We start from the raw sequence: 21,945 nt of genomic DNA on the forward strand, positions 1-21,945 counted from the left end.
GTGTCAGGGTCTTTAGACAGTTCTAAGAATTCCATGAGGCATTCATAGCCTCATTGGGCTCTCGGTGCGCAACATTCCTTTAATCATACTGTGTACATCCTCATATGCTGTGGTATGTGAAATCAGTGGTACATTGCATAGTTAAGAGCACATCTGCAATGTCACCGCAAGCAGTAACTGTAATATATTCACACTAACAGCTTCGCATTTCCGTATGGCAGGGCCTGCTACAGCTAGAACTTAGAAGGTCCGTAGATGTTTCCACTGCCAAGGAAGCTTGCTTCTTGAAATGTAGAAGTCGCATGTGGAAGCGTGCTCTCTTCACCTCATTCCAGTATCAAATATAACAGTGCTCTTTCATAGCTTTGTGAAAACATAGCTGTGGACTTCACTTCTCAAAACTAGAGCGCAGGAAATTACTCTCAGTAAAAAGAGAGAGTTCAATTTCATGCAGTAGTGAAATGGGTTTGGTATGGGAGAATGTCACATAGGCTGTAGATGCCAGGCAAAAAGGGCACGAAGGATTACTGCGTTGAGAAAGTGACGAGCTATATTTTTTATTCTACTGAGGTATTTATTAGTATTATTACCTACCTATTAGCTTTTATTAAAGCATAAATACAGAAGGATAGTTTTCTAAGCAAGTCTGTAATCCGTTTTACTTGGGGTTAACGACGAACAAACCGGGAAGACGCGTAGCTTTTTAGAAACTAAACAGTGCTGTGTTTGTCCTCCCTTCTATGTGCTTTTTTTTTTTTATCCAGCTCGCCACTATAAATCTTGTGGGCAACCGTTCTTGTGTCTTTGTCCTATGTACCTGATATATATATATATATATATATATATATATATATATATATATATATATATATATATATATATATATATATATATATATATATATATATATATATCCCGGAAAAACTGTGCAGGAAGTGTAAGAAAAGGAACAGTGCCATCAGGGGGGGGGGGACATAAATAATACATTAAATAACAATTTTATTTGCTAAACAAACAATTTTTCACATTCAGTGCACTCTTGTTTTGCTTTGCCACGAACCAGCTAAGCACACAATTTGTAATGCAATTCTCAATATGTGACAATCTAGATGCTAAGTGCGACAACCAGATTCAGTTCTGTTCATAAAGCAAATATAATTTGGTATAACGAAACTTAATTTGGCTTATGTTGCCAAGAGAACAAAGGATAAAAAATCACAACTTTACGTGATAGCACTCAGTACGCCTGACATTGCAGAAATGTAACTTGATATTGGCAGGGCAAAGAAAGTATGGGAAGGTTTCGTTTACTCAATTTCATATTTATTCCCACAACGCCGTACATTGATTCCTTTTTTGTCTCCTGATACCTGTACATGCAGAAAAACCTTGCAGAAATGGGAATGCTACATTATTTTAGAGGTTTTTTATGCACACATACTTTCACACTGAGGAAAATTTTAGAGATGTGTCACCCCTGCAGGATATCATTGCAACCTATTAAGCTATTACAGTAGGATTATTGGTACTTCTTGCATTGTAGCTGAAGTTGTGAAAGACTTCAAAGAGCCCAGGACACGATATTCGCGAAAAGCAGAATTCTCGCTTAGTTTTTGAAACCTACACTGTTACCCATTAAATTGGTATGGTCATTTATAAATAGACCAGAAATTCGCATTTGACATGTGGAACCCGTGCCTTGCGGACTTTTTTCTCACACAGTACCTCTATTCTATAAGCATATTCATTAGTAATTGAACCATAGACCTTATTAATAGAAGCAAGAAAAGATTGAATATCGACAAAATAAATTGAAAAAAAAAATAATTCAGAGAGCACTTTGGTAGGGATATTGAATTTGTGCTCAGTAGAGAAACAGCGGATATATATTGTGAAGTAATTTAATTACACATATGTATCTCCCACTGATCATAACCTTTGTTTGGCAGGCAATACCCCTCATTATTGTTTTTTTTTCCCGGAAAGTCTTTTATGTGCAATTCATGATGTCTCCCTCGCAATAGGAATGCTTAATGCGGTGACGCATTCACTGTTCTGCATTGAGCAAAATTAAGAGAGAATTGCTCAATTTACTAATGTAAACAGAAATGTCAATGCGCCATTTCATCATTTTTTAAAAATACTTTGCCGGCACCTCCACGGAGCACTCAGGGGACTGCGGTATACCACACACACACGCTATATATATATATATATATATATATATATATATATATATATATATATATATATATATATATATATATATATATATATATATATATATTCCTGACGAAGTCCGGGTCCGGGCCCCGGCCGAAACGTCGAAAATAAAGCCTTCTGCTGCTGCTGTTTTCCACATACATCAGGAATATATATATAGATAGATATATATTCGGCTTCACCGCGCAACACAGAAGTTTGATTCTGACCTAGAGCGCCGAGCGCAGCTTGATAACTTAGGCATGTCAGGTGCGTGCAGAGACAAGGGGCGCACCTGTCGCGCTAAAGAGGTGTCAACGCTTCAAACTGCATCACGCGCCGCATGCCTTCCCGTGATGGGTATGGCTTGATGGTCAGGGTCACTACGAATTTGCGAACTTTCTTGCATGAAAGTGAGAATCTGTCACTCTAAAGTTACACGCCACAAAGCATCAGCAACGAGTGGCAGACAATCACGCAAACGTCTCACAACCCGAAACAAGTCGCAGTGCGTGCACGCACTGCGCATACGTTGCCTGTTCTGATTGGAACGCAGCTGGATAACTGGAATAACGACCACATAAATTCACGTAACTTTTGCAAGTTTAACCAATTCGTTCCTTCTTGAAAGATCACATGCTTGCGATATCTCGAGCAGGCATGGTGCCTACACTTGCGATTTAGAGATGCATAAGTTTAGCCATGTGGCTGAACAAAGCCTGTACAATACGAGGATTGCTTCATCGTGAGCAGGTTTCTCGCGCTAGAACGAAAAACCTGCTTTCTGAAGTATCGCTACGTCCGTGCAATAGAACGATGTCGCCAGTGGTCGGGAGAACCGAAACTTGCAGCATTGCCAGCATTAGCCTCGCTAGCAATATGCCAGCGCCACAAGACAAGCACCACCACCGCGAAATCTTTGTATGTGCGAAAAGTAACCCTGTAACGAGCAAAAACTAGTAGTTTGTTTTCTTGCCTGAAGTGACTATGTGCATTCTTCTACGATTTCGAAACTACAAATGTCAGCCGAAATTGTGTAACCACGTGGGTGTAACCATAGCAACATTAGTTCGTTATGGCGGCAATCATATACGAGCTTTCGCTCCAGCGAAGGTTGCTGTAATTCGAGTTAGCGTCGATTATGCCATTTCTGTGACATCTGTTTCTGAAGAAACCAAGAAGATGCTTCACGAACTGATTTTTGCTTTGAATGGATACCCGGGAAGCATATTTGTGGAAAAAGGAGGCACTTTTTCGGTAATGTTATGGAAGCAGTTTGCTGACTAGTCTGCGATGACAGCATTCTAAAAGTTATTTCGGGCCTCACAATAATTCTTCGCGGTATATGAAACTGACGTAAACTGTTTTAACGAAATGGCATATACACTGCTAAAATATGAGAGTCTTCTCTTCGAGCCGTGCCGCGTCTTGTGGAACTGTCTCTGCGCCGATATAGAAATGATTTTCCAGCGAAGTTATGGCTTTTTCCAGAAAGATCACACTTAACTAGCTGCACTCATAGGTTTCAGTTTTTATGCCTGACGTACTTCATGCCTGACGTACGTCGCGTGGTATAAGCGTATTACAAGTAACAGCTGTAAGAACTCGAGGATGATTGTCAATTGATTTCTCTTATGTCATTTTATGACTCGCTATAAAACGAAATTTACTTCTATAGCCATCTGTAGAGCGTATAAAATTACTCAGGTACGCATGCAATAACTGCTGTGAAATTTGCTAAATATATCGCTAATTATTGTGCAATTTATTTCAGGTCACCAAAGGACTTCCGTTTATGCACCCATCCGAAACGCTGATTCTGGATAAGCTCTGTGCTTTAGGATACCATGTCAAGTACCTACGAACCTTCGTGTCAACTTACCACGGCCTCATCGCAAACGGTAATCGTGTTTTTATAAACTAATGTCAACAAGCATGTGGTTTGCGGGGTTCAAAAGGCTCTGCCAGTAACCATACCTATACATGGTCATTTGTTGGTTGCTGGAGTAAAGTATTGCCACAGTCTATGAAATGTTCGCACCTGATGTCACCTGGTAGGCAATGTGAAATGCACAGCACAACTGTTGCCTGTTGCTACAATGCACTTGGTATAGCAGAAGAAAGTGTTATTCGTGTAGCAACGTAACTCAGTGGCTAGTGTACAGTTCTGCTGAGCAGGAAGTTTCAGAGTAAAATGTTGGCTCTTATGGTCGCGTTATGATATGAGTGAAATTAAAATGCACTTACGATCATTTGGGTGAAAGTTAGGAAAGCTCTTATAGCCAAAGCAGTTGGAGCTTTCCAGTGAAACATCTCGATAACTTAGATGTAGCCGTGGTAGCAGATCGCGGTAACATCAGTTATTACGATTACAGTTGCTTTCAGGGGAAATATTTTTGTCCGCGTGTCAACTGGTGCACCCGTTCTCATTTACAGGCAATCAGGAAGATGGGAAGCCAGTTAGACGTGGCTTCTATCTGCATGCAGTCTGCTCGGGACTGCAAAAAGTCCTGTGCCAGTACTCGGAAGAACTGCTTGTTCTTGAAAAAGAAGTTCTTGAGGGACACGAGATCTCCCTGATGCGGTTTCAAGAGGCCCTCGAAAAGGTGAGTGGTCGTTTCGTATGCAAGCTAGTGTGGGACATCCAAACACTGTGCTCAGGCTCGGCTACTGCAAACAATACCTAGGCCAGAATGTCAATTCATTGTACTGGATGTTGATCCTCTGTTGGAGCTTGTTTGTGGCAGAGTCCTCTTATGCTTTTTTTTATTTAACCTTGCACCTTCATGCTACAACGGGCAGTTGTCAATTTTTCTTTTTTAACCCTTCCGCCACCTTGCAGGATTCCGCAGAACTGATTTGCTGTATTCTGTGTCCATGCGCTTCGAGTTGTTGATTAAGTCGTCCTTGTGCTGCTGATTGCTTGCTTCCTGGTTAGCTCAATTGGTAGAGCGACCGCCCCAGAAAGGCATTGGTCCCGGGTTCAATCCTCAGACCAGGATGAATTTTTCAGCAACTAAGCAGCTTTCTTTCTGAGAAATCCGTATGGATTTCCTTGTGGCTTCATGCTACAAACGGGTGGTTATCAGTTTTCCTTTTTTTAGCGTAGTGGCTCGGCACAGTGTTTTTTGACGCGATGAAGAGTGAACAGAACGGTGTTTGTCTGTTTGTCACAGCCTTTACACTGTTATTTGATTTTTCAAGCATTCAGCCATTTTGCTTGTACTTTTTCTGCGCACAGTACCACCTGCTTTTTCTGAAGCTGCGTGACCTCGTTGCCGAGATTGAATCCAGTCAAGTGCATGGTTGCAGTATCCTGCAGTCCCTACATAGAAGCTCTACCACAGCGCTCCCTGTTGCCAAGAAAAGCATGTCGCTGTGAGTCAGACCATATTGTAAACCACGCTTTTACGAGAGTAGAACATTTATCGCATTTCCTTGCTCGTTTTGAACCAGAGTGCAAAATTTTCCGAACATGCTAGTTAATGCGATGGCATTCTAATGTTTCCATATTGTATGTGTGTATATTCCAAATATTCCCACGAAAGTGACAATTGTACATGTTTGTGCAATTTTTCTTGGGTGAGTTTTTTTTTCTTTTGTACTTTTGTGCATAAGCAGTTCGTTACTTATGCTTTTGTAATGTTTGTATTTTATTCTAACTCCTGTAATAATCCTCAATGAGGATTGGCAGTATTCCGAAATAAATATCATTACATAATATGTCAGGTACAGTGCTAAAGTGTACATGTAAATGATCTTTCTTTTAACTTTTCCATAATTTGGGCAGGCTCTTGAGGGCTGGCTATGGAGTGCTGTGCCAACAGATTTCTTCTTGGGTGTTGTACGGCATTCTGCACGACCCACACGAAGAATTTTTTGTGGAGGAGTTGGGCAGTGGCCCGTCCCAGACGGAGCGCAACACCAGCAGCAGCTGTTTAGAGGTTCGTTGCAACAAACACTTCTATGTTCCTAGGTTGGCAGGTATGCTGCTGCCTGTCTGTTCCAGTGTATGCTACATCTTGAGTCTGATTAGTTGATTTCCTATGATTTCTCACATTGATTTCTTACGATTGTGCTGTAGTGCATACAGCGGACAGACTCTTCAAACTTTCGAGTTGCTTTTTTTTTTGAACGCCTTGAACATTGCTCTATAGAAGGGTGATAAGGTTCACTTATGGCATTAACAAATTAATTGTTTTTCAATGATAGAGGTGCTGATTTTCAATTAAGACCTTACAAATTCTGTGTAATGGCAATATGAAGCTTCAATACATCTCCTTGGTAAAGTTGCGTAAGCTTGCAAAGTGTTGCAAAGAAGACATATGCATTTTGCTTTTTGTTCAAGAGAAAGCAATGGCTAATGTCTGCTATGTATCAGTACAGTGCGGAGCAATCAATAAATATGAACATTGTGTCTAGTCATTCGGCTAGGCTCATATTTATAATAAAAACTTCACCATTAGGACATACTGCTGTTGTAAGAACACTGGGTTGAAGAGAGCATATGTCTGTGTGAATATCTCGTTTTTGGCATTGCAGGCCCCTTTAGTGTCAATGCAAGATTTTTGCTTGAAATCCACTCTGCTGCCTGACCAACTGTCACAGTCTTTCGCCAGCAAAGTGCTTTTTGCTGGCTCGGCCGTGCGAGTTTTTGGGCAGTCTATGGGTGAGTATCACATGATGATTGTCTCAATGCATGAATGCCAAGCGGCTTGATTGCAAAAGTTGCACAAAAATCTCATGCATGAAAGAGAACAGTAGTCATCCAGCTGTTTGTGGCATGAAGCTAAGAGGAATGCAGGCTTCTCAGTAAGAAAGCTTCACATTTGAGGAAAAATTTGTCCTGGTATGAGAAACAGAGGATGAGCTTGTTGTTGAGGAACTGATGTCAGTTATCCTGTGAAACACGGCAATGACTGCAATGAAACAAAAGAGCAGAATGTCAATTAGAATATGAAGATGGGCTGGTTGGTTACTGGCTTGATGAAACATGGCTAGAACAGTGCTTATGACCATTATAAGCGCTGTTTTAAGCTTGTTTCATCCTGCAGAAGGTTACTGAGTAGTGTGTTCAGTGTCATTGTATGGCAACACACATTTTAAAGAGATGCAAACGTGGTGAGAGTGGCCCATTGCTAAATTGGCTCGCCCATATCAATACGAGTTTGTGGGCGAGCTGCATAAAAACGAGGCATAATTATTGACCACATGTTACTTGCCCCATCAGTTCCTCCAGGCAATGATGCTTCCGCTAAACAACTACAAGCTCTTTTGCTGCAGATTCGTTTGGAATAGTCGTCGCTTGCATCAATCTGTCTCTCCCAGGGCGTCAATAACTGTTGTTGTTATCTTCAAATGGAAACACATATCCAATAATTTCAGCTATTGAATTCTCAACGGAATAGTACTTTTAGTTACATTCAAAGTTGTCACACTCCTGGTATTTTTTGTTGAATGCTACTCTGTTAAGAACAGTTTCGATTTCATGCTAAATAAGCTTCCTTTATTTGCGCAGAGCGGCCAATCTATGAAGCGGAGCAAGAGGCAGAGTTCTTGGACCGCCTGCAGAAAATCAGCGAATCCGAAGAGATTGACTTGTTCCAGCTGGAAGCCTTTGTCGAAGATGTTCGCTCAGCTGCAGCTGCGGTAACTGCTATCCACTCATTTACACGAGATTCAATCTTATGTGGGATGCATTCACCTGTCGCTGCTGTTGAATGATTTGGCATCGTGTTCTCCTGCACTGGAACTACTGACACTTTTTTTTTTCTATTTTCGAGTTTCATCGGAGCCCATGAATCTTTGCATAGAGATTATTTTATTGGATGCTAAACTTGACACCTTGCAACTAAGCAAACACCATCAACTATAATATCAATGATGACTTGTCACGGCATATAAACTCATTGTCAAAAGTTACATTGGGTATGTTGCTGGCAATCTCCAACGAAATATGTGTTGATGTTGCAGAGTAGCCTTTATATTATTCAGAAAAACTGCGCATCTGCATATTGCCACGGGAGCGTCCTTTACTGTTTTTATGTAAGCAACCCAATACGCATGTAACCACTGCCTTGCGCATGCTGCGCCAGAGCATCTAGGAACATTTCTGATTATTGTAAATTGATCTGATAAGCTTGAGCACACAACACGAACAGTACCGCTTATTCTAGAAGTAATGCAACCACCAACAATAAGGCTGGAACCTTCAATTCCACAGGTATAAATGCTGACGCGTCTTACCGCTGATCAAATTAGTGACGACCGACGTCTGTGCTTGCCGCTTTCGCTGCACTTTTAGTGTTGCTTCTATTACTGGGCACATGTCCACCCAGTAAAGCATTTCAACTTTACCAGCTGCATTTTCCTTTCTTCACCGTCACAACCACGTAACAATATGGCTGCCACAAAAAAAAAAAAGTAACTATCATTCCCATGACAACTCTCACAGCCCTAGAAAACTTGGAGGATGTGAAAATGCAGTTGTAGTTGAATCTGGCATTAGACATGAAGTGTTGAGGGGTTGAGAGAAATCTATGACTGGATAACAGCCATCTTGGTTATTGGACGATCATTGTTTCCATCACCTGCTGTTGACAGCACTTGTGGCGGCTGTTTGTGGAGGAGGGCTGCCTGCCATCCCAGCTGCGGCTTCTGAGGGACGCCTTTCTATTGGGCCGAGGCGAGCTCTTCTTGCACTTCTCTCAGGTGGCGGAACACATCCTGTGCAAAGTGCGTGAACCCACTACTGAACAGAGTGAGTGACATGTTGCACATTCCCAATCAGGGAGTGACTCCCATTTGACCAACCCTTGTTGCTGGCAGCACCAATACCACCTGCAGTGTCAAATGGTATAGCGTAACATGAACTGATATAGAGGGCTTGTTGGTACATACTGAACTTCGAAAAAGTGGCGCTAAGACAGAACAGAGAAAGAAGCGACAAGACCGCTTCGTCTTGTCGCTTCTTTCTGTGTCCCATCTTAGCTCTGTTTTTCCGAAGGGATAGCATGGTTCTGCTTCATTCCTTGCTCCTTGTTTCTTCTCAATTCATGCATTTCCATTATGCTATGAAGTTTTCCATTATGGTATGTGTATTTTGGCTTACTTTGTTTTCATACATGTGAATTGATGTGGGAAAATAGTGACAGTTCTTTAGAAGCACACATTCACCAACTCGCCCAAATTTCTATCTTACCATTGCTTATTCCTTGAAGTTGGATGCTTGAATGCCATTGTAGCTTGCTTGGCACCAAGCTTCATATTTTGGGATGCTTTCATAGATGTAAACACATGTGGGAAAATAGTGAGTCCTTTTGAAGTAAACATTGCATTAGGGAACTGAACCTATGACCTCATGCTCAGTTGCAGCATGCCATGCCATAAGCACAGAATCACCTTGACAGGCGCTGTAACAGTGTGACTGTGAAAACAGTGACACTGTTTTTTCTGAGGCTTTGTTTAGTGCTAACCTTTGTAGTGTTTCTTTTTAAAGAGAGATCTGAACAACTACACATGTGGCTGCTTTCTGCAATCGTACATGTGGGGGATTTTTAAAATTTTTTTCTGGGGTTTCGTAACTGGGACTTAAAGTTATATTCAGGTGTGGGTCACATGGTGTGCCACTTGCCTGCTTTTCTCAACTATGACCTTACAGAGGATGTACATGGTGCAGTAAAAAATAATCAGTAAATTTAAATATAGGAATAACGCAGGCATTGTTGATATGGCTGAATCACTCTGTTCCTAGTGTTTGAGCTTCTCACTGGCTTCATTAAAATACTGTTAATCTATTTTAAATAACTTTCATTGGTAACAGCACAGGTTTAGTGCAAAGCAGGTCAACTAGATTCAGTAGATGCTGAGTCACCACGTACATTTAGAGAGGCTGGCTTTCCTGCAACACTTATTCAACCGCTTGCTGTGCTCGCCTCTTTTTGACACACGAAAAGAAGGCGAGAGGGTAAAAATCTCGCCTTTTTATTTGCAGCAGATTTCACATGAAATACAGGATGCTTTCTGAGATTTTTAAAAAAGTCTTAGGTGAAAAATGCATTGTAACATAGCATTTGTGCAAATATGGAGTGTCAAATTTCGCTGCAATTCTCCTCTGCACTATTTACGGTACTAATTGAATATAATCTGTGTACCATGTGGCCAGTTGAAAAAAAGGGGCTAACCATGAAGACAAAGAAGTGTATGTTGATGCAAGCACCTTAAAAAAAATTGTGGCACCACAACATTCATATGGGGATGGATTATTAGTGGAGCTGTATTCGCATTTCTTCTGTAGACGCCTGACCAGTCATTTCATCCGGCATGAGCGACTGCAGATGGTGACTTTCTTCCTCAGACTCGTGGTGTTTCAACATGTTATCCGCTTTTTCACGGTCCCACTTTCACTGTCTGTGTTGGCGTTGCTGCTGTTGATGCCTTTTCCACTTTTTTTAGCTTTTTTCTGCAGCGTGAGCATGCTGTGCCAGCTCGGCATCATTGTTTTTTTTTTGTTTTCTTGTCTTCCTGAGCGTGCTCTGCCAGCTGCGCCATCTCAGTTTTTTTAGTGTGTGTGTGTGTGTGTACATATAATTTTTTTTTTTACTCTGTGGGCACACTCTGCCAGCTAGACCGTCTGCTTTTTGTCTATATTTTTTTGCCCATTTTGTCTACATAGGGACGCAAGCCGGCCAAGATCCCCCTACTGGGCACACATGGGCTAGAGGTAAACAGCATCACCGTGAAGAACAAAAGGCATTAATTATAACTTCTGGGTCCCCCTGCAGCTGCAACACCATCAAATCAAACACACCAAAACGACAGGTTAAGTGCTGCCCACTCTACCAGGAATGAAGCAGACAAAAAAAAAATCAGCAGTTGTTCTGTGAATACAACCGACGAGCGAAGCTCCTTAGAAATGGGACGCAAACGACTATGTACGTTTTGAGAGTGTTTATTGCGCAACGCATGCATTTTTTTCTTCTTCTTCTTCTTCTTGCGCCGCATGCGCCGTTTCATTGTCTTTTTGCGCCGGCACTGCATCTATGTTGCAGGGAGCTTCGATGGCGGGGTGTGTGCCTGAGGAGCTTCGCTCCTAAAAAAATAACATAAACCCGGAGTGCTGTGATTAGGTATTGTAGCCGAGGTTTTAATTCTAAAGTGGTAATGATTCTCTCTCTTTTTCTTTCAGACGTAAACGTGATATTTCAGCAAGCCTGCAGTCTTCTCCAGTCAGAAGATGAGAACCTTGCCGAGCAGTTCCGCATCACAATTGGTCCTACTGTGTGTGAGTCACGATTGGAAAATAACCGGCCGTCGAGGCAGGGAAATCGCACTCAATGCTCAGAAGAGCACACAGTCGCTTAGCTGAGCTGTGTCTAAAGCATGCATATAAATGATGAGACCTCAAAAAGAGATCACAGTATGGTTGGACAAATCAATAATTCAGTTTCGAAAATGTATTCATGCATTCATATGTCTTTCCTATGTTGCTGTAATTGCAAGTGGCTGGAGCTGTGACATTATCACTAGAGAGCGAACTTTAAAATGCCTTCAGTATTAGATGCCTGCTATATACATGGGCATAAACTAAGTGTTGGTAACATGTTTAGTACTGTTTCTGTGACGCCTGTATATGACTAATTTTGATGACCATATGATGACTTGACTACATGACTATTTTCAGTAGCAGTGCCTACATAAACCCCAGTGAGCCTTCAGTTTCACTTTTCAATACAATTTGGGGGGTCAAATTAACAATTCTTTCCATCATTAAGTTTTTTTTACCATTGGGCTAAATATAGAAACCACATTAGAGACAAATGCCTATTTTTTCCCTGCAGTGGGGCTTCACCACTCTTGTGTCTTAGCACAAATGTATGGGTGAAGTGGTGATTTACCACGTTCAACCCTATATGCCTCCTTATGTCATTTTCATAATACTATATGCCTGTTTTTCTTTTCTCATATGGGAACAGTTTCTTAAAAATACTAGTAGGACATACAAATATGCTTTCTTGAAAATGGGTCCTCTTTTCTGTTTCAAGGGGAAATATGGTTACTTATTTGCAGAAGGTCTGGCAGCATTGGCAATCGCCAATAGCACCGCTATCGGCAGTGTGGCCTAGAAACAAGAGCTAAAGTTGTCATCTCCATTTGAGCTTTCCAGAGCCTCTCCCTGTCTGCCTGACACTCTTTATCAATGCCAGAGCTAAACACTGCACATGCAACTCTATGCTACACTGCAGGTGGGTGCTTGAGACAAAGACGTGCTAAAATATGAGGGTAAAAAAGTATGCTGTAGACTGCAGTGGCTGCTGTGTTTAGAAGATGGGGGCATGTGTTCTTTGGAGCAAGCAGGAGAGCTTGGCTATGAAGTAAACTACCAGGCACCATACACTACCGTATTTGATTACACTAGTACACAACTGCACACAACTACCTTAGACCTGTGAGAGCTCATGACACAAACACAACTGGTGCAGCATGCATGTGTGACAGAAAAGCATCATTTCATGTGCCATCTGAAGCCCCTTGCAGCAATGTTTGCACAACATGCATTTACTGCCCTTCATGTGTTGCAAGTAAATGCTACATCACTTCCTTACCACAAAAATCGGCTACACACACTCGGAGTATAAAACAGGTTTTGATTTTTGCACAGCTTGTCTTGTTTGTTGCAGAATTTAGCATGCCCTAAAGGACTTGTACATAGCACAGCCACTGAACTGCAACAGGCACTAAACTGCAGTCCTAACTGTTTTGTGTATAAGTGACATTCTTCATCGTTGTCTTGTAAATTGTGCTGTTGTTTCATAGAACTGGTTCTTATTGGCTGTATTTTGCATAGCCAGAATGTTTATTAAGCAGAGGATGCACATGCTGTAGTAGTAGTTGTTTCTGCTGCAAGAATGAGCGCTTTTGCTTTTGTAGTTTGATACATAATAATAGATAATAATTCATCCTAATACATAATAGGTTTGTCTTTTCTACAGCACAGGACAGCAGTCAGCCGGTCTTTGCTTGCTGGGAGACAATAGGCTTGAACTACAAGGTCAAGCCACCTCTACATGTGTTCTTCACTCCGCCTATCATGTCAAAGTAAGCCTTCTGGGGAGCTCAGGTGTTATATTCAATACAGCGAACAATCCACTGTGCCACATTAGTTCCACAGGTTTCAAGCCTAGAGCTAGAGCTTTTCAGCTTACCGGTTTTTGTGTGAACCAACACTTAAACTGTTCCTAACTGCGACTGTGATTTCAATAGGCTACGTACTAAATTCAGTTGGGGAGGGGGGAACAAATAAAGTGTAGTATTAGAAAGTTGCATCAGGGTATTTTGACAAGTACAACAGGTACTGTAATGCTTGTCTATGGTACCCCGTGGAGGATGGTACTTTGTTCATTGCACATGTGAATTAAAAATAAAAGGAAGAGAGCTGAGTGAGAAATTTCGTCTAGCTTCCATAGTAGATTCAGCATGTTTTCACAAATCTGAACTTCTGAGTGAATAGACATACTTCTGATACTATCCGTTCACCCACACTGCTCTGTATAATTGAAGACTTCTTAGTCAAATGACTGTGTCCCATGAATGTTGGCTCAGTTGATGGGAAGCCTGCATCTCGGAACAGTGTGAAAAGGACACAAGGTTACACATGTGATGGCTTCAGCACAGCGGCTGCCTTACAGGTACAACCGGCTGTTTCGGCTGCTGTTTGGCTTGCAGCGCGCTCAGACCTTCCTCCAGGAGTGCTGGGTGCTCCAGTGTAAGGTGGCACGTGTAGGGCACCTACACAAATCAGACCTGATGCGGCGCATGATGCAGTTGCGTGCAGAGATGGCACACCTTCTGGACAGCATCCAGTACTACCTCCAGGTAGGCCACTTGCCTGCGATTCTTGTGCAAATGACTTCCTGTCGTTCTTCGTGTGCCCGTTCAGAATGTTTTGCTAGCGCAAACCTGTGAACTCAGGTGTTGATATTGTGACCGATTAGCAGAATCAGTCACAATTTTAGTCAATCAGTGAAAAGATTATCAAAATGTAATTGCCCTTTGAACAACCACAGTAAGTTGTTAGATACAATAGTAATGAGAACTAACAGACAGTAATCAAAATATAAATGTGAAGAAAGTAAAGTGGATGAAAAAATAACTTGCCACCGGCAGGGACCGCATTTATCTTTTCAAGAACTCTATGATATATAATATATTCCTGCTCTATGATATATTCTGATTACTACAAATAACATCCCCTATACTTTCCTTGGCATTATTGTCTGTTAGTTATCATTAATATTGTGTCTAACAAAAGAAAAACGAGCCCTTAAAAGTGATCTCCTTTCCTTCACAGTAAGTTGTAGTAGCTCGTGCCCTGTAACATACAGCCGGCTTGAAAAGTTGTCAGTAACAGTTGTCGGTAAGATCTTACAGCAGTGATGTTAACATGTAGCATCAATAACGATTTGAGATCCGAATGCATCTGAATACGGAGACTCACTATGCAAGGATACAAAACGAGCAATATCTGACACTTTAAGCCTAGTTCTTCACAGGTGAGATCCTATGAACAGATCAAACAATCATGTTTTCTCACAGCTGCGCCGCCCCCTGAAGCCAAATGGGAACCCTTCGATGGGTTAGGCCCCCGTAGCATGTACAGTAAAAAAAAAAAAGCAACGTCATTTCACGCCCAAGTTATCCATGCCGTCAGCATCAGAGCACTTGCAGTCTCTTGTCATAACCACAAAAAAATTCTGGGGTTTGTGGAGACGGGTGTGCACAAAGCTTACCCTACGAGCACTACGGGCAAGCTGAAATCATGCTGAAATTACGCACACTGGCAGAAAGAACAACGAAATAATGTATTTTAGTTAACTATAACTTGTTTGTATTTCATTCGCCTGTGACTGTACATTGCCAGAGCTGCTCTTTTAGAATGTATGTATACATACCAAGGAATATACGTGACACACCAATGTTAAAAAGATTGCTCCTCATTGCAGGTCGATGTGATAGAAATTCAGTTGGGTCATCTTCTTACACAAGTGACGCAGACTCGGGATTTTGAAGCCATCCAGCATGTGCACAATGCCTACCTTGCTTCCCTTCTCAAAGACAGCATGATAATGTTGCAACCCGTAAGTTACCTTCTGTATATTTTGATTTAAAAGTGGGTTCATGCCCGTCAGCTCTCCAGAATTTTAAATTAGGCTTGCTCTGCAAATCTACAAATGTTGTGGCAAGTTTTGCTAAAAATTATGTAGTATGTCACTAGAAAGCTTCAATTGCTAGTCTCTGACCCTACCATGAGAGTTATTACAATAGTGAAAGAAAGCCATATGGGAATTTGCTTTGAGCAAGATTATACAGACAAGTTTCCGAAGCAGGTGAAGCTGACAACAAAAAGATTTGCTAAGAAAGGTACTGTATAAAAATAATGCATTGTTTGTTGGTAGCTGCTGTTCCAAGTTGGCTGCTGCTAGTGTGCGCACCTAAATTGTTGTTTAAGTGCATAGGTGTCCCACAAAAATCATGTGTTCAAGATTAAATAAAAAAAAGGTTATGCTATTTCCCTTCCCTGCCCCCACCCCATTTCTTCTTCACTGACATGCCTACGAAATTTCAACAAATTTTACAGTTCACTAGTGCTCAGGTGCTCACACATGTTCAGGAACCTATTCATTTCAAGTGCAGCTGAACAAAAAGTGCCTATATTGGTTGATTTGGAAACTTTTTGTGTACCTATTGCACCATAATGCACATGCACAGAAGAATTGTATAGCTCTCTCCAGAACATTCTTTTTTTTTTTTTCGCTACACAGCACTAAGTGTGTGCATTTGTGAGTAGTAACCGTCCAAATACTCTGAAGCACCATATTTTGTGTTGTTCGTGTGCTTTTTCCATGCAGCCTCAGTACTAGTGTGCCAAGATCTACAGACCTTGAGTGGCATTTCTTTCTATTCCTTAGCAAAGGAAGGAGGTGATGTATTTCAACTGTGCAGGTATTTTTTGACGATAAAATCACTAAACACACTTTAAGCTACTACTATTTTTTCAACATCAATGAGTGAAGGGTAGCAGCTTCAATAATGCTACATTGTGATCTGATGAGGAGCTGCTTGAGGAACACCTCTTCAGTGTAGAACTAGTGCCCCCTCTTCCATGGCGAAAGCCTCAATTCACAAAGCTATAGTTTGAAAATTCTTAGGAACTGTCATTTAAGCAAACTGACTACATCAGTCAGAAGACGTTGCTGCCCTCCACTAGTTTGCAGGAGGAATGTCGGGCAGAGGTGTGCTTCCGAATACAGTACTAGTAGTAGTGATCTGTTGAACCACCTCTCTCTAGTGAAGTTGCCCACTATTCAAATTTCAAAACTGCATCTCTTGCAGTGAACCTTCATTGCACAATCTGGTGTGTTGCTTTCAGGTGCATAACTGTTTTAGGTCACTCTTTGTGCTGAGCAAGTCATTACATGGCATCTTTCCTGTCAGTGCCGAGGAACAACTTTCGCAGAGGCAGTTCTCGGAATTTGAGAAAATCGAACACGTAAGTTGGTGCTACCTGCGTTGGTAGACCATTGCATAGCGTTGCCTCTTGTTGCGATTGCAGAAATTTTCAGTGTGTTTATGCACTTTCAGGATGTCACTAGCTTCTTTGTTATGCAGTTCTTTATGCACCTCCAACTTATCGGCACTTCCTTAAAGGGCCCCTAAACCACCTCCAATATTTTTTTAACATTTCAAGTAGAGCTGTGCGAATAGCAAAATTTTGGGTGCGAAGCGAATTCGAATATTGAAGTGTGAGCGCGAATCGAATCGAATATTTTTCTAATATTTCTCGAATATTTCTAGAATATTTTTCGAATACTTCGAAGCGAAATAGCAGAAAAAAAGTAAGGGAGGATTCCTAAGCATATTCTTATAATATAACAACATGAAAGTGTTTCTTTTCGCTAGGTTGATGAAGGACTGACGGGGTGGTGTTTCATAGTTGTCTTATCAAGAATGAGGCAATGTAGAGGCTGAATTGTATTTATGTACATGATTTGGTGCAATTAAAGTGTTGCCGACAACACTTTACACGTGACAGGCAAAGATGCCATTTCCTCAGCCTCTCCTCTTTCAACTTCTGTGGAAGCCCAACTGATGTGGTGGACAAGGGTGTGCTCCCTTCAAGTCCGGAGTTCCAAATCTGCCTCGGAGACGTCAATATAGAAGAACATCTTAAATTTTGGATGCTAAAAAGCTTCGGCTTCCGATTTTTTGGACTTCCTGCCCAAATTTCAGGTCCAAAACAGCATTAAATGTGCCCCCACCTCCGCCACATCTTTCATCTCCATGTTGGAACCAGCGTTTTCTTGAGTTAAACATTTGCGACCGTAGCGGAGCTTGAAAGGCAGCTTTGCCGCAATACCAGGGTGTGATGAGGTGAAGCATGTTGAAAATCTAGGGACCATTTCCAATCGGACGTTGACTGCGTCTTGGCTTAAGTCGACCGCAACGGAGCTTCAAAGGCAGCTTTGCCGCAATACCGTGGTGTGATGAGGTGAAGCATATTGAAAATCTAGGGACCACTTCCAATCTGACGTTGACTGTGTCTTGGCAAAGTTCGACCGTAACGGAGCTTGAAAGGCAGCTTTGCCGCAATACCGGGGTGTGATGAGGTAAAGCATATTGAAACTCTGAAGGGGTCACTTTCAATCGGACGTTGACTTTCTGTTAGCAAAGTTCGACCGTAATGGAGCTTAAAAGGCAGCTTTGCCGCAATACGAGAGTGTAATGAGGTGAAGCATATTGAAAATCTGAAGGGGTCACTTTCAATCGGACGTTGACTGTATTTGTTTTTGGGAAGTTCGAATAGTTCGAATAGTAAAATTCCAGTGCGAATCGAATCGAATAGCAAACAGTATTCGAAAAATATTCGAAATTTCGAATATTCGCACACCCCTAATTTCAAGTAAATGCGTGCATCGAGTTCAGGATGCGTTCACGATCAGCAGTGCCAAACGCGGCAGTGCTACAAGCTGCAGGCGCCCGCATATTCCAGGAAACAATCCCTTCTCCTCTCTGTGCCTTTCGGCATTCCTCATCCCCTCAACGTTTGCCGTGACGTCAACATGTCGTCTGCTCGTCATCTACAACACCTGTTTGTCCGCTCACAGGTATGCGCGCTTGCTGCTCTGCCTCCTCACACGGTGAGGAGGAACACTCAGCCAGGAGGAGAGATGAGCGGACGAACGGAGCATAGTGAAGGAAAGAGAGAAACGAGCTAGGGTGTCTTTCGTATCATCAAACGCGTGCAACTCCGCTATTACGGCACCGTTTCGAAAAATTCTCACGGCTACGTGTTCGCTGTAGACTTGTGCACAACTGCAACACCACAACTAAATTTCGACCTCTGGGTGGTTTAGGGGCCCTTTAAAATGCACTAATTTCCGTCAAAGCAGTCTTATACTCTTAAGACATTAGTCTTGCCTAACCCACTCATGGTGATAGAGTAAGAAAACGAAGTGAATACGTGGAATTTTTTTTTATGCTAATTTTTTAAGCTTTGTGTGTAAAGCACAGATAAAGCTTTACTTTATAGCCAACAAATATCCATCGTTGAGTGCACACACAAAATGCATTGATGCTTTCTTTCCCTACACATCCGTTAAACCTAATTTGCAGTTATGTCCACGCTCCACTATCACGATCCACTATCACGCTCAGTATGAGCTATATCACGCGAGCGCATGGCCAAGCGCTGTGCAAGGTTGGACAGTGGCGCCGATCATGGCATATTTTCGAGTTATCGGGAGAGAGTTTGGCTGCTCGTGTGAGCACGCATTGCTCCCACTTGCTTGCTCTCATCCTCGAACTTATCATTTTCGAAGCTGATATCACTGCAGGGCAAAGAGAAGGCGAGGGCGAAAGCAAGTGTAGGCAATGCGCACTCGCAGGATTAGTCACACTCTCTCCCGATAACTCGAAAATATGCCATTATCGGCGTCAATACAACCTTGCAGACCGCTCAGCCACGCACTCGTGTGATGTAGCTCATACTGAGCGTGATAGTACATTGAATTTGAATGAATGAGTCAAATTTAGTGACTGAATCTACCGAAATTTTTACTTAAGCACTCGAACTTTTTGCAAGAAGCCACTAAAATCATAAAAACTTCGAGAAATCAGTGCATCATGCTTACAAGCCTATAACGTGGCAGTACATGTTTACTTTGCAGTTCTGCAATCTGCACATGGTAGAGCATTTTGAGAGTGCACTAAAGAGGGAGAAAAGAAACACGTTTATTTATATCAGAAAATGACCCTTCTACAATAACCACAATAACCACTCTTGCCATAAGAAGTGGCTTGGCAGGCCAAAAAAGACGAAAACAAAAGACATGTGGCACTGCCACATTGAAGTTCATGCACCAGCTCAACATAACATAAATTTTGATGGCATCTGCTCAGGTCCAGTTAGTTGTTTAACAGCAAAAATGGACTACATCGTACTCTTAAAGAGCAATTCCGGTGTTTCCTTTAACCATTTTGGCCGTTTCCAAATGGTATTAACAGTCCCGTAACTGATAGAGTGGTTTGAATTTGCTTGGAAACTTGTCAATATTTGGGTTATTTTGTCCGCAATAAGCTCTTGACTAATTGCTCTTTACAGAATGTTGGCATCCATTATTTGTAGTATACCGGTATCCAATAGTCTTGCACAGTTACTGGATTGCAGGCTTGTCACTAGAAATTTTGCAAACTTTCATACAATTCTTTAGGGCTTAATACTGTGTGACGCTAAAACTTTGTTGTCTTTCTTCTAAGAGTACACACAATGATGGAGATTTTGGAAACACGTTTACGTTACCAGAGTATTTTCCCAAGGACTTCCTTGCTTGGTGTATTTGTGTAGCAACTGCGGGAGTGTTTACTTTAACAGCCTTTAGTTTTGTTTTACATGTTTGCAAGTATGGCATTGTGTACTTAATTACTGTGTTTAGACACATTTATGTGTACCTGTGACATAAAATTAGCTTGCCTTCACACAGCCTACTATCTACTATCGTGAAGTTCAGTTTCACGATACTAGGCTGTGCTTGAAACCGTAAATGATAAATATGAAACTTAGGTTGTGTTTCATATGTTACACTTTGTGCAGGACTTCCGAAGCAATAAGCTGCTGCTCATAAAAGTGCTGTCCTCGCTGCACAACAAGCTATCCGAAACACAGCCCTCCCAACTGCTGGTACGCCTGGACCCTGGCTGTGTAACTGCTCTTGCAACCAGTTAGGTGCGACATCTGGACCCATCAAGACAGAATGTGCCAAAAGGATATAGCACTAAATGTTTTAATTATTTGTTGTTTCAATTGCAAATATAAAATATGCGACAACAGTTGTCAAATGTTTTATCAATTGGGGGTACGAGTTGAGCTAACTGCATTTTAGAAGAACTCATTGCTGGGCGAGTTGGTGCATCTTAATAAAAAAGGGATAACTGCGCTACCTGACACACACGTAACAACCATAGACACACTGTGCGTGTGTGTTTCTATGGTTGTTACGTGTGTGTCATGTAGCGCAGTTATCCCTTTTGTACTAACTGTGCACATTGACAAAAGCAAAAAAAAAAATAATTCCATCATTGTTTTGTGACCAAAATTTAAGTCTGTTTATGTGTGGTTCATTCCAGCAGTGGAAGTACACAGCAGTCCACTGTTAAAGGGAACATAGGAGCATGTGGCGGCAGCTCGGCGCCACCGCCGGTCAGCGGCTGAACGAGTTTCGCGCAGGCGCAGTGAGTCCCGTGCCTGGTGATCTTTCATCGTGTGAACGATTCACTTCGCGACGATTCGAAGCACAGAAACAGACGTCAGCGGATGACGAAAGAGCATGGCTCACAGAGCACACTGCGCCTGCTCGAAACTCGTTGCAGCTGCTGGCCGGCGGTGGCGCTGAGCTACCACCACACGCTCCGATGTTCCCTTTAACAGTGGACCGCTGTGTACATGCACAGAATAAAATGAAGTTGATAATTGAGGCTGCTCAGGCATGGAGCCCCCTTTGTTCCCCCTTTGTTCCACCCTCCTGACCCAGGACAGCTTCCCAAGGACGGGTGGAGGGGGGAGTGGACTCGGACTCATTAAAATTTTCCTCAGCCAGGCTCGCTCAGACTCAGACTCGCAGCTCTATCTGAGCTTGAGTGAGCCCCAAGTGAGTAGACTCACGGGGTGGTTAGCGTATAATTAACTTTTTCGACCATGGTGTCAATGCTCTTAACACCAATATCTCGCATTATCGGTGCTCTTCTTAGCACCCAATCCAGCAAGGACATTTTTATTGAGACGACTTGCACAATATTTTTATGAACTTCCGTGAAAGAGTTTGCATGCAGAGGTCAAGGCACCTCCCTCCCCCTCATAACTCATGCCTCTGGTCAATAAATATTGAGCTGGCGTATGGGCGCTAATGTGCTGAAGTATGTGTGAGTAGACGTGTATAAACGTGAGGCAACATAAGGTTGATAGTAATGCTGAAGTTGAGTAGATAGGACCACAGGTTGGCAAAAAAAACGTGGAGCACACTCAGATTCACTCAAGAAATATATTTTGCACTTGGGGCTCACTCAGACTCGGCAAAATATTACTCACCTGCACTCACGGCTCGATCTGAGTCTGAGTGAGTCGGCCCATGAGCGAGTTTGCCGAGCTATGGAGTCTAATGTGGTTTGTAGTCCCCAACTAATCAGTGCCTC

The 21,945-nt window shown here is 42.2% G+C and overlaps 1 protein-coding gene across 1 annotated transcript; it reads left to right on the forward strand.

Annotated features, from left to right (window-relative positions):
* The first annotated feature begins 3,254 nt into the window (after positions 1–3,254).
* On the forward strand, positions 3,255–20,528 carry LOC119387036 (gamma-tubulin complex component 4). The gene is made up of 14 exons (XM_037654336.2): positions 3,255–3,459; positions 3,977–4,103; positions 4,639–4,808; positions 5,444–5,580; positions 5,993–6,146; positions 6,745–6,871; positions 7,721–7,851; positions 8,806–8,962; positions 11,390–11,485; positions 13,194–13,299; positions 13,890–14,076; positions 15,204–15,338; positions 16,631–16,750; positions 20,351–20,528. Exons 1-14 carry the CDS (start codon positions 3,385–3,387, stop codon positions 20,480–20,482), a joined length of 1,854 nt encoding a protein of 617 aa, XP_037510264.1. The 5' UTR covers positions 3,255–3,384; the 3' UTR covers positions 20,483–20,528.
* Positions 20,529–21,945: the final 1,417 nt, after the last annotated feature.

The sequence above is a fragment of the Rhipicephalus sanguineus genome, chromosome 3, assembly GCF_013339695.2.
Source record: "Rhipicephalus sanguineus isolate Rsan-2018 chromosome 3, BIME_Rsan_1.4, whole genome shotgun sequence".
Lineage (NCBI taxonomy): Eukaryota > Metazoa > Arthropoda > Arachnida > Ixodida > Ixodidae > Rhipicephalus > Rhipicephalus sanguineus.